This window comes from Lynx canadensis, chromosome C2 (genome assembly GCF_007474595.2).
Source record: "Lynx canadensis isolate LIC74 chromosome C2, mLynCan4.pri.v2, whole genome shotgun sequence".
Taxonomy (NCBI): Eukaryota; Metazoa; Chordata; class Mammalia; order Carnivora; family Felidae; genus Lynx; species Lynx canadensis.
The window spans coordinates 63823469-63836121 of record NC_044311.2 but is presented as its reverse complement, the minus strand read 5'-3'; the positions used below and the strand labels follow the sequence as shown (position 1 = coordinate 63836121).

At 37.5% G+C, this 12653-nt stretch overlaps 1 protein-coding gene and 1 non-coding gene across 3 annotated transcripts; one reads left to right on the top strand and one right to left on the bottom strand.

Moving 5' to 3' along the window:
- Positions 1–693: 693 nt before the first annotated feature.
- Positions 694–12204, top strand: EIF5A2 (eukaryotic translation initiation factor 5A2). 2 transcript variants are annotated; one of them, XM_030329797.2, is made up of 5 exons: positions 694–785; positions 1477–1676; positions 2213–2317; positions 9174–9305; positions 9854–12204. In XM_030329797.2, exons 2-5 carry the CDS (start codon positions 1512–1514, stop codon positions 9911–9913), a joined length of 462 nt encoding a protein of 153 aa, XP_030185657.1. In that variant the 5' UTR covers positions 694–785; positions 1477–1511; the 3' UTR covers positions 9914–12204. The 2 variants fall into 2 exon arrangements, with proteins under 2 accessions (XP_030185657.1, XP_030185658.1); XM_030329798.1 differs by having other exon boundaries at positions 715–785; positions 9174–9261.
- Positions 8734–8876, bottom strand: LOC115524363. The gene has a single exon (XR_003972065.1). It is a non-coding gene; the product is annotated as a small nucleolar RNA SNORA67 (small nucleolar RNA).
- Positions 12205–12653: the final 449 nt, after the last annotated feature.

Genomic DNA, 12653 nt, shown 5'->3' with positions numbered 1-12653 from the left:
AAGAATGAGCTGGGTCATTTCACTGCTGTTATCTGGGTCGCAGATGTCTCAGGAGTTCCCACCGCAGAAGGCACTGCTGACCCTGCCCAGGCACCCAGTGGCAGTCACTGCCAGAACCTCATCACGGATGGCCGGGGTCCCCTGTGAGCCGACAGGTTAGAGCCGGTAATAAAATACTGCACTTGGGCTCTTCCTTGAGGAGCCAAGTGTGGTTTCGACCATCAACCTGAGCCAGAAGTTCGACCCCAAATCTCCTCCCACAACCACGCAGGGCACCCGTTGAATCCGTGTCCCTCACAGGGCCTGACAACTGTCACGTGACAACCACCACGCACCCGATGGTAGGGGCCACAGAACGCGTGGTTTGGCTCCTGTTAACTTCAACTTGGACCCTAGTGCAACCAACATAAAAGTTTGAGATAGCAAGTTTCCTCGCCTTTAAGTTCACCCTCAGCAATCGGACTCCAAAAAGTGCTCCTCACGCCGGAAGTGCACTAATCCGCAGCACGTGGGGTTGCCAGGGCGCTCTTCACGTGACTGGGCGGGACCTCGTGAACATGGTAGCCAATGGTAGCCCGAGAGGGCGGTGCCTGTGACGCGCCGGGACCTATCCCGGAAGTGGGGCTGTGGTGGGGGCGGGAAAGGGCGGGGAGGCCGGGGTGTGGAAAGTGTGGCGGCCCCGCCCCGTCTCTTGGAACTGCCGGGGCCGCCACCGCTGCCGCCGCCGCAGCTGTAGGGGACCGGCGCCGGTGCGCAGGCAAAAGGAGCTCTTTCCCTGCTGAAAGGTGAAGACATGGGGAAAAGCTGGTAGGGCCGGGACCGGAGCGAGGCAGGGCCGGAGAAGGCGACCGGAGCCGAGTCCAAAACTAGGGAAGGAGGAAGGATGGATGGGGGAACGGAGGAGAGCGCGGGACCCGCCAGGGCTCAGGCCCTTGCGGGGCCGGGCCGGGCCGGGCCAAGGATGCCGGCAGGACAAGGGGGCGCCTGAGAGGCCGGGGCGACGGCGCCGCAGGCTGGAGGGCGGGGTGCACGCCTGCTGCCTGGGGGCCAGGTGCTGTTGACCAGGTCCTGTTATCCCCATCCTTGTCGGGGATGTGCGGCCTGGGCTGGGTCCCCCGCAGTGAGGATAAGGGCGGCGGCGGAGGGCCGGGTGGCGCGGCGCGGCGCTGTGCGGGAAGGTCGCCGGTTTCTCCTGCGGTGGGACGACGGGGGCCGAGATTTGCTGCTCCCCGCGCCGGTGAGTGCCCAGGGCGGGTATCCCCCACCCGCTAGGAGCTCATCTGCGACCTCCCTCCCTACCTCCCCACCAATGGATGGAAAAGTTTGTAGAGGCCGGAGTTAGAAGTGCCCCCTATTCTTTTGTGGGTGTTCTATAAATGAAAAAATAATAGATCCATGATGTTTGGTACGTAACCTGTCCGAAATTCCCTGCCTGCGTTCCCGTTGTTAAAAAGCAAACACAAACTTTTTGTGTAGTTCCCTGGGAAAAGCTAGCATCTCCCCAGTCCACCATGGCGGATGAAATTGATTTCACTACTGGAGATGCTGGGGCTTCCAGCACTTACCCAATGCAGTGCTCGGCCCTGCGCAAAAACGGCTTCGTGGTTCTCAAAGGACGACCATGCAAAATAGTGGAGATGTCAACTTCCAAAACTGGAAAGCACGGTCATGCCAAGGTAAGTGCCCTTCCAGGTCTCTCTTTGCGTTGGGGTTTTAATCATTTGAATTACAGTGCGGAACATGAGATTTCCATATTTATAACTTCGTAATAATCACAATTTTTTCTTCCCACAGTTACCGGGTGACCAGCTATTGCTTTGCATACTGAAATATAGCATTTCCTTTTGGGGCCCTTATAATGTTTCATTTAACTGGGAAATGAAACTTTCCTGAAATCCTAGTGACTTAGAATAATCTATTCAGATGAGAAAACGTGTTCTAACATAACTTCATTTTTCTTATGCATCTTATTGATGAATTACTGGACTATATATGATATTGGGTCTGGATATGTCATGATACTGTTTAGTTTGGTTCACTGCTTCTCAAGTCAATGACCACTACTTTTTTTTTTTTAAGAAAATAAAATAAGATGACCTTGGAAGGAGAAAGAATCTGTCATAATCAGCTTTGGTATTGTGCTCTTGTGTATGTAATGAGTGATATACTTGGCAAAGATTAAACAGGTTTCCTGTTCTCCCTTTTCTGCTAGGTTCACCTTGTTGGAATTGATATTTTCACGGGCAAAAAATATGAAGATATTTGTCCCTCTACTCACAACATGGATGTTCCAAATATTAAGAGAAATGATTATCAAGTGAGTACTAATTTCCTGTAAAATGCTGGTTGTTTCTTAAAGTTGCAAATACATTCTACTGTTAACTGTAATTTAACAAAACCTGGGAGTAGTTTTGTAGTTTTTCTAACCAAATATTAGGCACCACTTATCCTAAAAATTGGAAAAATAGTGAGATTTAACACTTGTACCTTATCTATAATTATTGCTAATTTGCTATTTTTTTAACATTTTGAATTTTTAAAAAGTTGAACATGTCTTATTGTTTCTCAGATCAAGTGACTGCATTTTGTGACTGAATAAGTCCAATGTTTAGTAAAACTGCTCTTTGTTGTAAACTATTTCAAATGTAGGTAACTCCCTCCCTGGTATTTTATTTCTTTTCACTTCTCAAACCTAAGACTTTATGAAGTCTTTGGGATTCATGTTCCACCAACCAAGTTTGTGTATTAATGAATGTGAGTTAGAATTTGGTATTCTTAAATAGGGAAGTCAGCCGAAAGTCATTAATATAAAAGATGAAGTACCTGGCCACTGCATATAGTAAAGAAAATACAAAACTATGTAATTGTTTTATTTACATTCAGTGACAATGCTGTGACCTTTTGTTAAATTATAGGTATAAACTTCCAAGTTTTAGTTCCAGTTATGTATTTGGATAGGTCATGTGTAATGATAACATTTTGTTGGTTTGGGAGAATTGATGGTAACCAAACCATTGACCTCATAGGATGTGGGAGCTCAGATTAATCATAACTAAAGTCTCTCTTGTAAGTCTTCAATCTCAGTGACAAGCATACCATATACAGAACTCTTTTCTGTTATATTTTACACAGTGAAAAATACAAGTGTGATACCTAGATTTTTTAAATTCATTTTAAACTGACTTCTTGCTGTATCTTTTATTGTATTATGTAATTTTTAGAGCATGTTACCTTCAGCTGCAATTCCCATATGACTTCCTTTTACTCTTTATTCACACATAATGTAAACATATTTTTACATAGTTTTAATCTAGTAAGTTTTATATTTTCATTTTCCCATTTATAAATATTTTCTAGGTTTCCTTGGAGTCTTTGTAGACATTTGAATTGTCTTATTATAATAATAGCATATGGGCTTTTTTTTTTTTTTTAATCAGGCAAATTTGGGTTTGGATCTAGTTCTGCCACTTTCTAGCTGGACAACCTTGGACAAATTATACAATCTCTCTGAGACTCAGTCTTCCCATCTACAAAGGAAGGATAATGTGAGGATTAAATGAGAAAATGTATACCGTAATTACCTCATAAGTAGATATGTACCAAAAAGTAGTCCTTTTCTGCTCCCCCTTTTCCTGTATAAAAATTCCATTTAATCATTCCATTATGCTTGGAGCACCTAATTTAGACATGGCTTATAGTGGGTGCTCAATAAACATTTGTTAAATGCATATGTGATTATTCATTGAAGTAAGGATAGTGCAGCTAAGGCTAAGCATAGACTTTTCTTTTGCCAAAAATGGATTTCTGTTTTTTTATCCTTAACATGTGAATGCTTTGAATATTCAATATTCATTATATACATTAATACACATTCAACATAGAATGCTTTTGCCTTTGAGTGTTTCAGAAAGATAGTATCAGTAATTCATATAATTACTACCATGATCAAATTAGTCAATCATTGGGGCACCTGGGTGATTGACTAATTGTAAAAAATATTGTGCTCTAAGGCAAAGGCTCACTTACCTTGTTCCCTTTACCTTAGTCTAGGCCATGCTGTATCCCCAAATAAAACCCAAACCAAATTTTTCCTTTAAGTCTTTTCAGTCAGTTAAGCATCTGACTCTTGATTTCGGCTCAGGTCATGATCTCACCGTCGGGGCTCTGTGCTAATGGCTGGGAGCCTGCTTCGGATTCTCTCCCTCTCTCTCTCTGCCGCTCCCCCATGCACACACGATCTCTCCGTCTCTATCTCTCTCCCCCTCTCTCTCAAAAATAAATAAATATTTTAAAAAATTAGTCAATCATTGATTGGAGCTCCAGATTTAACATAAAGGAAAATTTAGTTTGGGTTTTATTTGGGGACACAGCAGGACCCAGACCAGGGTAAGGGGAATGAGGTAAGTGATGCCCTTGCCTAGAGCACAATTTTTTTTTTTTAAGTTTACTTATTTTGAGAAAGAGAGAGAGAATCCCAAGCAGGCTCTGTGATATCAGCACAGAGCCTGACTCAGGGTTTCATCCCATGAACAGTGAGATCATGACCTGAGCCGAAATCAGAAGTGGGACATTTAACCGACTAAGCCACCTAAAAGGAAAAATCAGTAGTTCAAATTTTGTCTTTATTTGAAATTTTGATACTTTGTTCATCATGGAATTTTTGTATTAATTTTAGTTTTAAAATATGTGATCACTGATGAGTTTTTTTGGTGCCACCTTCAATTTTGCACTCAGAACAAGTGCTTCACTTTCCTCATCCTAGTGTCAGCCTTTGGTATGTAGTCTGGATCATGGATAAGAGAATGACTCATGCCAGATAGGCTGGGTCCGAATCCTTACTTTAACACTTACTAATCACGTGACCTTGGTTGGCAAGTTATTTAACCTCTTGCCTTTTTTTCATTATTTATAAAGTGAAGATAAGAATAGTAAACCTCACGGGAGGTTTAGTTAGTTAATACTTAGAAAAGTGCCTTGCATCGTAAGTACTCAGTGATCATACCCCTTTGTTATCAAGTCACCATATAATACTTATTTCTGTTCATTTAAAAAATTTAGCTCTGTGGGCCTTTTCAGTTATATTTATTGTGCTGTGGTGGTCTTCATGCACGTATCCATGCCAAATATGTACAAGGTATGAACCTGGAGTTGGGAGGAAATAGTTTCTATCAAAGACAATATTGGAACAATTGATAAATTTGAATATGGACTATATATTAAATAATATTTTAGCAATATTACATTTCCTAATTAAAAAAAATAAGTTGGTTATATAAGAATTTGTCTTTTTTGGGAAAGAAAAAAAAAATTTGTCTTTCTTGCTAAAGAATCATGATTTTTGAAACATACTCAAATGGTTTAGTAAAAAGAAGAAAAGAACAAGAATGTATATTCTATGTATTTTATGTATTCATATATACATAAATGCACATGTGGTTAAATGTTAATGGGTGAATCAAGGGGAAAAATATGGGATTTTGATGTATTATTTTTGTAACTTTACTGTATATCTGAAATTTTAAAAATAATTTGTGTAAGAAGATCAAATAATTTTCATTATTTAATTTTATTTTTCTACAGTTTTATTTTTGAAAATTTTAATTTTATTTCATATAGCAATTTATTTTAATAAGATGTTTAATTTTTTAAAAATGTTGTTTTACTAGATATTTTATAATGTCTATACATATTTTATTTGAAATGCTTTATATTTCATCCCATAGTTTAACTGATGAATTCTTAACTCTTTAAAAATAAAATACCACCATTATATAAATAAATATCAAAGTATCAGTAGTATTATTTGACTTTTATGTTTCAGTCACTAATGGCAGTGGGAACCTTTAATTCTTGAAATAGACAAGTTCTACTTCAGGGAATTGCTAAAAGAGCCAAAATCAAAAAGATCTGCCTTGTAAGCCTGTGGCTATTTAGACTTATATAATAAATGATGTTGGAAAAACTGGACAGCCACATGCAAAAGAATGAAACTAGATTATCTTACACCATATACAAAAATTAACTCAAAATTGGTTAAAGACTTGAATATAATTCCTGAAACCACAAAACTAGAAGAAAACATTTGTGGTAAGCTTCTTGACATTGGTCTTGGCATTACATTTTTGGTTCTGACACCGAAAGCAAAGGCAGCAAAAGCAAAAATAAATGAGTGGGACTACATCAAACTAAAATGCTTCTGTACAGCAAAGGAAACCATCAACAAGATGAAAAGGCAACCTACTGAATGGGAGAAAATATTTGCAAATCATATATCTGATAAGGGATTAATGTCCAAAATATATAAAGAACTCAATAGCAAAAAAAAAAAAAAAAAAAAAAAAAAAAAAAAAAAAAAAAAAAAAACCCAAGCAATTTGATTAAAAAATGGGCAGAGGATCAAAACAAACTTTTCCAAAGAAGATACACAGATGGCCAACAGGTACCTGAGAAGATATTCAACATCACTAATTAACAGGGAAATTCAAATCAAAACCACAATGAGATATCATTTCATACATGTTAGAATGGTTATTATCAAAAAGACAAAAAGTGACAATTATTGGAAAAGATCTGGAGAAAAAGGAACTTCTTGGACTGTTGGTGGGAATTTAAATTGGTATAGTCACTATATAAAACAGTATGGAGGTTCCTCAAAAAATAAAAGTAGAACTATCATAATGATCCAGCTATACCACTTTTGGGTATGAAAACACTAATTTCAAAAGCTATGTGCACCCAGATGTTCATTGCAGCATTGTTTACAGTAGCCAAGATATGGAATCTGCCTAAATGTCCATTAATGGATAAAGGAATAAAGAAGATGTGGTATACATATACAACTGATTACTACTTTGTCATGAAAAAAAGGAAATGTTGACATTTGCAACGACCTGGATGGAACTTGAAGATATTATGCCAAGAGAAATAAGTCAGAGAGAGAAAAAGAAATACTGTATGATTTCACTTCTATGTGGAATGTAAAAAACAAATGAACAAAAACAAAACAAAACTTATACAGCAGATTGGTGGTTGGTTTTTAGAGATGAAGGGGATTGGAGAATGAGTGAAGTGGGTAAAGGAGGTCAATTGCATGGTGATGGATGGTAACTAGACTTATTGTGGTGATCACTTTGTAGTGTATACAAAGATTGGTACAATAAAAAAAACTATACTTCTGCCTCAACCTCCTTGTTTCCCGCTCCTCTCCCAACTACCTCACAAATGTTTGAGTGATGTAAAGATGAATTAAAAGGATTTGTAGTTGCTTAGAGGATGCTTTTTGTTTTTGAGGTTTTAGACGTGTGCAAAAGCTGAAATCTGATGAGATATCTGTGGGAAGCCATAGCCAGATTTGGTAGTGCCATAGAGAGGAGCTTTGAAATCTACCTCTATGGTAGGTTTGTGTTACAAACAGTAACACAAAGCAGTAAAGGGGAGTAAGGACCAAATCTTCAACTCCTTTTGTGTTTGTCAATGTTAGCATCTGGTATTCCGAACAATTGCCTTTTATAAAATCTGTTAGAAGTCTAGGCACCTGTTGCTGGATGGCAGGATAGTTCTATTTTTGTTTTTTTGAGGAGCCTCCATACTGTTCTCCAGAGTGGAAGTGGCTGTACCAGTTTGCATTCCCCCCAGTAGTCACTTATATGTGGAATTTCAGAAACAAAACAGATATGGGAAGGCAGTGGGGGGGAGAGAAGAGACTGAGGACTGATGGAAGGGGGGGGAGATGGGCTGGATGGGTGAAGGGCATCAAGGAGGGCACTTGTGATGAGCACTGTGTGTTGTATTTAAGTGATAAATCACTGAATTCTACTGAAACCAGTACTACACTATACATTAACTAAAATTTAAATAAACTTAAAGAAATCTAGACATACTGTATATGCTTCTAGAATAAATAAGTACAGCCTGGCTATTTCATCATTCCTGTAATAAAAAAAAAAAATCAGGAATATCAAAACTGTGTCTCTTTGTAGGTTAGACTGGGTTTGTTTCATTAATGTCATCAACAAGCAAATGTTTCTTTAAAAAAAAATCTAATGTTAATGGTAAACTGGACACCAAAAGTTTTCTACAGAATTTTGTTCATAATCAAATTATAAAACACATTGTAATCATGGAAAACTAAAATTAACTTTATGCCCATTAATAGGAAAACAGTTAAATCAGTTACAATCTATTTATGCAGCTGTGAAGTAGTTAAAGAGACTGAGGTAGGCCTATAGTTTCCAATTTGGAAAGATTTCTAAGACATACTGTTAAGTGAAAACAACTTGCTGAAAAATACCTGTCATATCCCATTTATGTTTTTTTGACACAAAAAGTGACATTGATTCAAAGAAAAGAAAAAAACCTGACAAGATGTCTATCCCATGGCTCCCTTCCCTCCCCACTCCTGCTCCTCTTCAGCTCCCAGGGCCTGAATCCTGGATAGGGCTAGGTAACAGGACAGCCCTTCAGATGAGGTCAGCAACATTGACGAGCATCTCCTCAATTGAGGATCTGTGGAAGGTCTCGATATCTCAAAGAGTCCTCCTGTCTTCTTCTGTCACCATGTTAAGGGTCACACCCTTATGGCCAAATCGTCCACCAGGACCAACTCTATGGATAGTTTCCCCTGTTGGTGGGAAGGTCATAGTTGATGACTAAAGAAACCTGATGCGTATCAATGCCTCTGGTCTAGGTCAAGGGCTTAAGAAGACGCAACCTATCCAGAAAGGGTTGAAGTATACGTGTAGGCAGCCAAAGGAAGGCAAAGGAAACAAACATCCCCTTCCCTCCAACAACCTAAGACATGTCAGATTTTTTTCCAAGTTACTAATTTCCTGAAGAGGGACATGAGCAGACCCCATGTAGACAGAATCACCTTGGATTCTCATTTATTTTTTCTAAAGCAACTATATTTGTATTGTGCACATACACATAAATGCTTCAGGGCATATTAGAGAGAGAGAGAGAGTTGGGGGAACGTGGTGTGCAGGAAGGAGTGAACTTATACTTTTAGTCTATACATCTTTTATGGTTTTGTATGTTTAGCATTATTTAAGCTCAGAATATATTAACGTATTACTGTGTACTTGTACAAATTAATGTGGATTGCAACTTAACTATGTAAATATTACAAAGTGATATAATCTAATCACTGCAAATGATATAATTTCTTTTAATAGCTGATATGTATTCAGGATGGTTACTTATCCCTGCTGACAGAAACCGGTGAAGTTCGTGAGGATCTTAAGCTGCCAGAAGGTGAACTAGGTAAAGAAATAGAAGGAAAATACAATGCAGGTGAAGATGTACAGGTAAAGACCTAAGGGGAGATTGCTTTTTATAAGAACTGTGGCATAAACTAGTTAGCAAAGAAATGGCAAATATGAAATGTAGTTTTTAAATACTGCTCTATGAGACGGTTTCCCATGATACCCCGAGAGGTCCATTACCAAAGAAAGTATCAAAGTTCACTTTTTGCTAAGCAGACATTGCCAACCCCAAATTTGTTTTGAAGACCAGCACCTGAGCTATGAAAGATAAGAAAAGATGGTATGGGAATACTAAAGTGTGAAGGTGATTTACTCTTTGTCTTTGCTATGACTCTCAGAAGTATGACATCTGATAAGTATTGAGACATTCATAGCTCTTATTCTTCCTGTTTCCTGGAAGTCACCTTAAAAACCACAGTTTGAGAAATTTTACTTTGGGAAACTATAAAGAAAGTAGGTTATCTGGTCTTGGAATACCTCTTTCCAAAGTCAGCATGTATAAAATATCCACAAATATCCAGTATATAATAACATATCTTATGTATGTATTGCCTTCTGAATAACTTTTTGCCTGCATTTTTCCCTTCTAGGTGTCTGTTATGTGTGCAATGAGTGAAGAATATGCTGTAGCCATAAAGCCCTGCAAATAAATGGGAACATCAGGCATGAGCAAAATGTTAGGTCTGGATCAACCACAGATCTAAAGTTTGGGTCTAAGTTGTCACCAAAGCTATGGCCTTCATAAGCCACCTCATTTTTTTAAATTGTTTTGAAATTGTACTCAGTTTTGTAGGCAATTGGTAATTTAAAATCATCAAGTTTGTAATTCTTTTTTTTTGTTTTAATTTTGTAGGTGTCTTTCCTATAACTTTCCTGTGGTTTTCAGTGAGTACAAGAAATAGATAAGATGGCTTCAGCAGATATGATTTGTCTGAGCAAATCATTCCTGAATTTTAGTTGATAGATAAACCAGGGCTTAAAATCAGACAATGTAGCATCTAGTGGTATCAAAGTACCACATTTAAGTTGAATTGTTCTGCATTAATTTCAGACCTAATATAGAATGAGTTGATTATGGATTGGAATTGTCACAGTTTCAGCCTGTGTGTGGCAAGCACAAATCCTTAACCAAAAATCATGTTATCAAGAAGTGTCAGTTTTCTTAGTAGGCATGTGCAGCCACCTGTATTACCTCAGTCATACTTTCCTTTGCCAAATTGTTGCAAGACTAAACATAACCTTATATGTAGTGATTTTGCTACCTGCTCATAGTTGACAGACGTTGAACTATAGGTTGACTGTTACTAGCAAGTCAGATTACAAAGGAGGAGTCTACAGGGGACAGTGGCAAAGGGGATTGGTTAGAGCTATAGGTTTTTACTTGAGGCCTGTGTAACTGGCATAAAAATAGAAAGTTTCTTTCTAGTTATGTTTTTGCTTTTTGTTCTCTCTCTGTATTTAAAGGAGTGACCTGCTTTATAGGATGCTATGCAGTGCTCTTTATCAATATGTTGAATAAATTGTTGGTATTTATAGTAGTCCCTCCTTTCCAACCATTTTTAAGTACACTTTTTGGCATTAAAATATTTAGTTGTGCAGCAAAACTGGATATTCTTTAAATTGATTTGGAATATTTGTTAAATTTATGTACACTTTTTCTAAAGTGAATTGAAAGTGCATCATGGAGCAAGAGTTACTTTCTGTGATGATTATTTTTCTTACTTTGAGAAGTACATATATTTTTTTCTGATTGTTATGTACTTAATTCGGTTACCAGTGTGAAACATAACTAGGAAAGAATTCTAAAAACTGAATAATTTTAAAAAGTGTTTTAGGTGACTCAGCTACATTTCTCTTCGTATATCTTATTTCCAGGATTCTAGACACTGTCACAGGGTTTGCAAGGACCTTTGACTTAAAAACAATCATTATATTGAAATTAAACTTAGAACAAAATCACTACTTCAGTAATCATTCTCTAAGACTGATTATGAGACCTTTCTCATCATGCCTTGACCTCTGAAAGACCTTTGTTCCTATCATCTGGAGGAAAACATATATGATGCTGTAACCGATCTAATCAGTAACTAAAAATAGTATTAGGCACTTGATCTTAGCCAAAAGGCCGAGAAGCGATACTGAAAATATTATTAGGAACAGAAGATCCCAAAGGTTTAGTTACTTAATTTGTGCACATTTTTAAATCTTGTATAGGCCTCAGCAAACCCATTTGGAGAAGAAAACAGGATACTTAAGAGAAATGCAAGGAGAATTCTAAAGCACAAGAAATATAGAGGTTATAGTTAACCATTTTAGCGTAACATCTTAGCTTTTGCCCATCTGAAGCACAATCAGGAATTAGGCTAAATTCTTTCCAGTATTCCATCTAAGTATCTACTTCATACTGCTCTAGTGTTTTAGTAGTCTGTTCTGTGCGTTTTACTTGTTACTGGTTGGCATTGTTATCCACAGGAATTCCAGGAAGTTCTCAATCTGTGCTGCTTGCTGGTCACTCACATGACCCCAGTTAACCATACTAGTGTTCTGGTTTACTGTTAATTCTGGATTAGCATGCCCTTGTTGTTCCTAACTTGTCAAACTTCACATAAATACATTTCAATTGTGAGGTAAGCATATGTGAATTATAATGCATCTCTATCTTCATACCTTGAATGGCAAAAGCTATTTATGCATAAATATTTTAAGTACCATAATGAATTGTAAATACTCTTCTGATATATAAGTATAAGTATAGATTTTAAAGATATGGGACTGTTTATTTTCACATAAGTCAGTACATGTTTCTCTAGAACAAAATATTTCATTTAGTAAAGCTTTATAAATTGTATTAAAAGGAAGCAGGTAAACGTATTTTTTAACATAGAACAGCAGTAACTTCATTCTTTTTGACATCAGAAATATTAAAAGTTGATTCCTAGTATTTGTTGTACTTTTTTGTAGCAAATGTTAAATATCACAGGTTACCATGTATAGAGTGTAGACTGTCATGTTGATAGATTATACGATGATACACCATTTTTGTCGGCAGGCATTTCACCAATTTGTATACAATATTAACAAGTGGAATATTTGTTTCTTTCTAGAGCAACATATTTTATTTCTACTGTGAAGACTTTGTTATACCTTATTTGCTACTACAAAGTTGAATACCCTCTGAAATAGATCAAATCATTGCTACTTTGACTTAGCATTTGCGTCATAAACATAATTATGATGTTTCATTCTCCCCTCCAAGGGCTGTCTGTCACTTGAAATTGTTGCTAACCAAGCTCTTGAATCCGTTACCATTTATGGTACAAAATTCTGTACCAATGCTTTATAACAATTACCAAAACTCTCCTGCAGCCAGAGCATGATATCTTTAATAGG

Excerpts from the sequence above, each read along its gene's own strand:
- EIF5A2 (XM_030329797.2), top strand. The coding sequence starts at position 1,512 with ATGGCGGATGAAATTGATTTCACTACTGGAGATGCTGGGGCTTCCAGC. Across the intron at positions 1,677-2,212 it reads GAAAGCACGGTCATGCCAAG|GTTCACCTTGTTGGAATTGA; the intron begins GTAAGTGCCCTT and ends CTTTTCTGCTAG. Across the intron at positions 2,318-9,173 it reads TTAAGAGAAATGATTATCAA|CTGATATGTATTCAGGATGG; the intron begins GTGAGTACTAAT and ends TTCTTTTAATAG.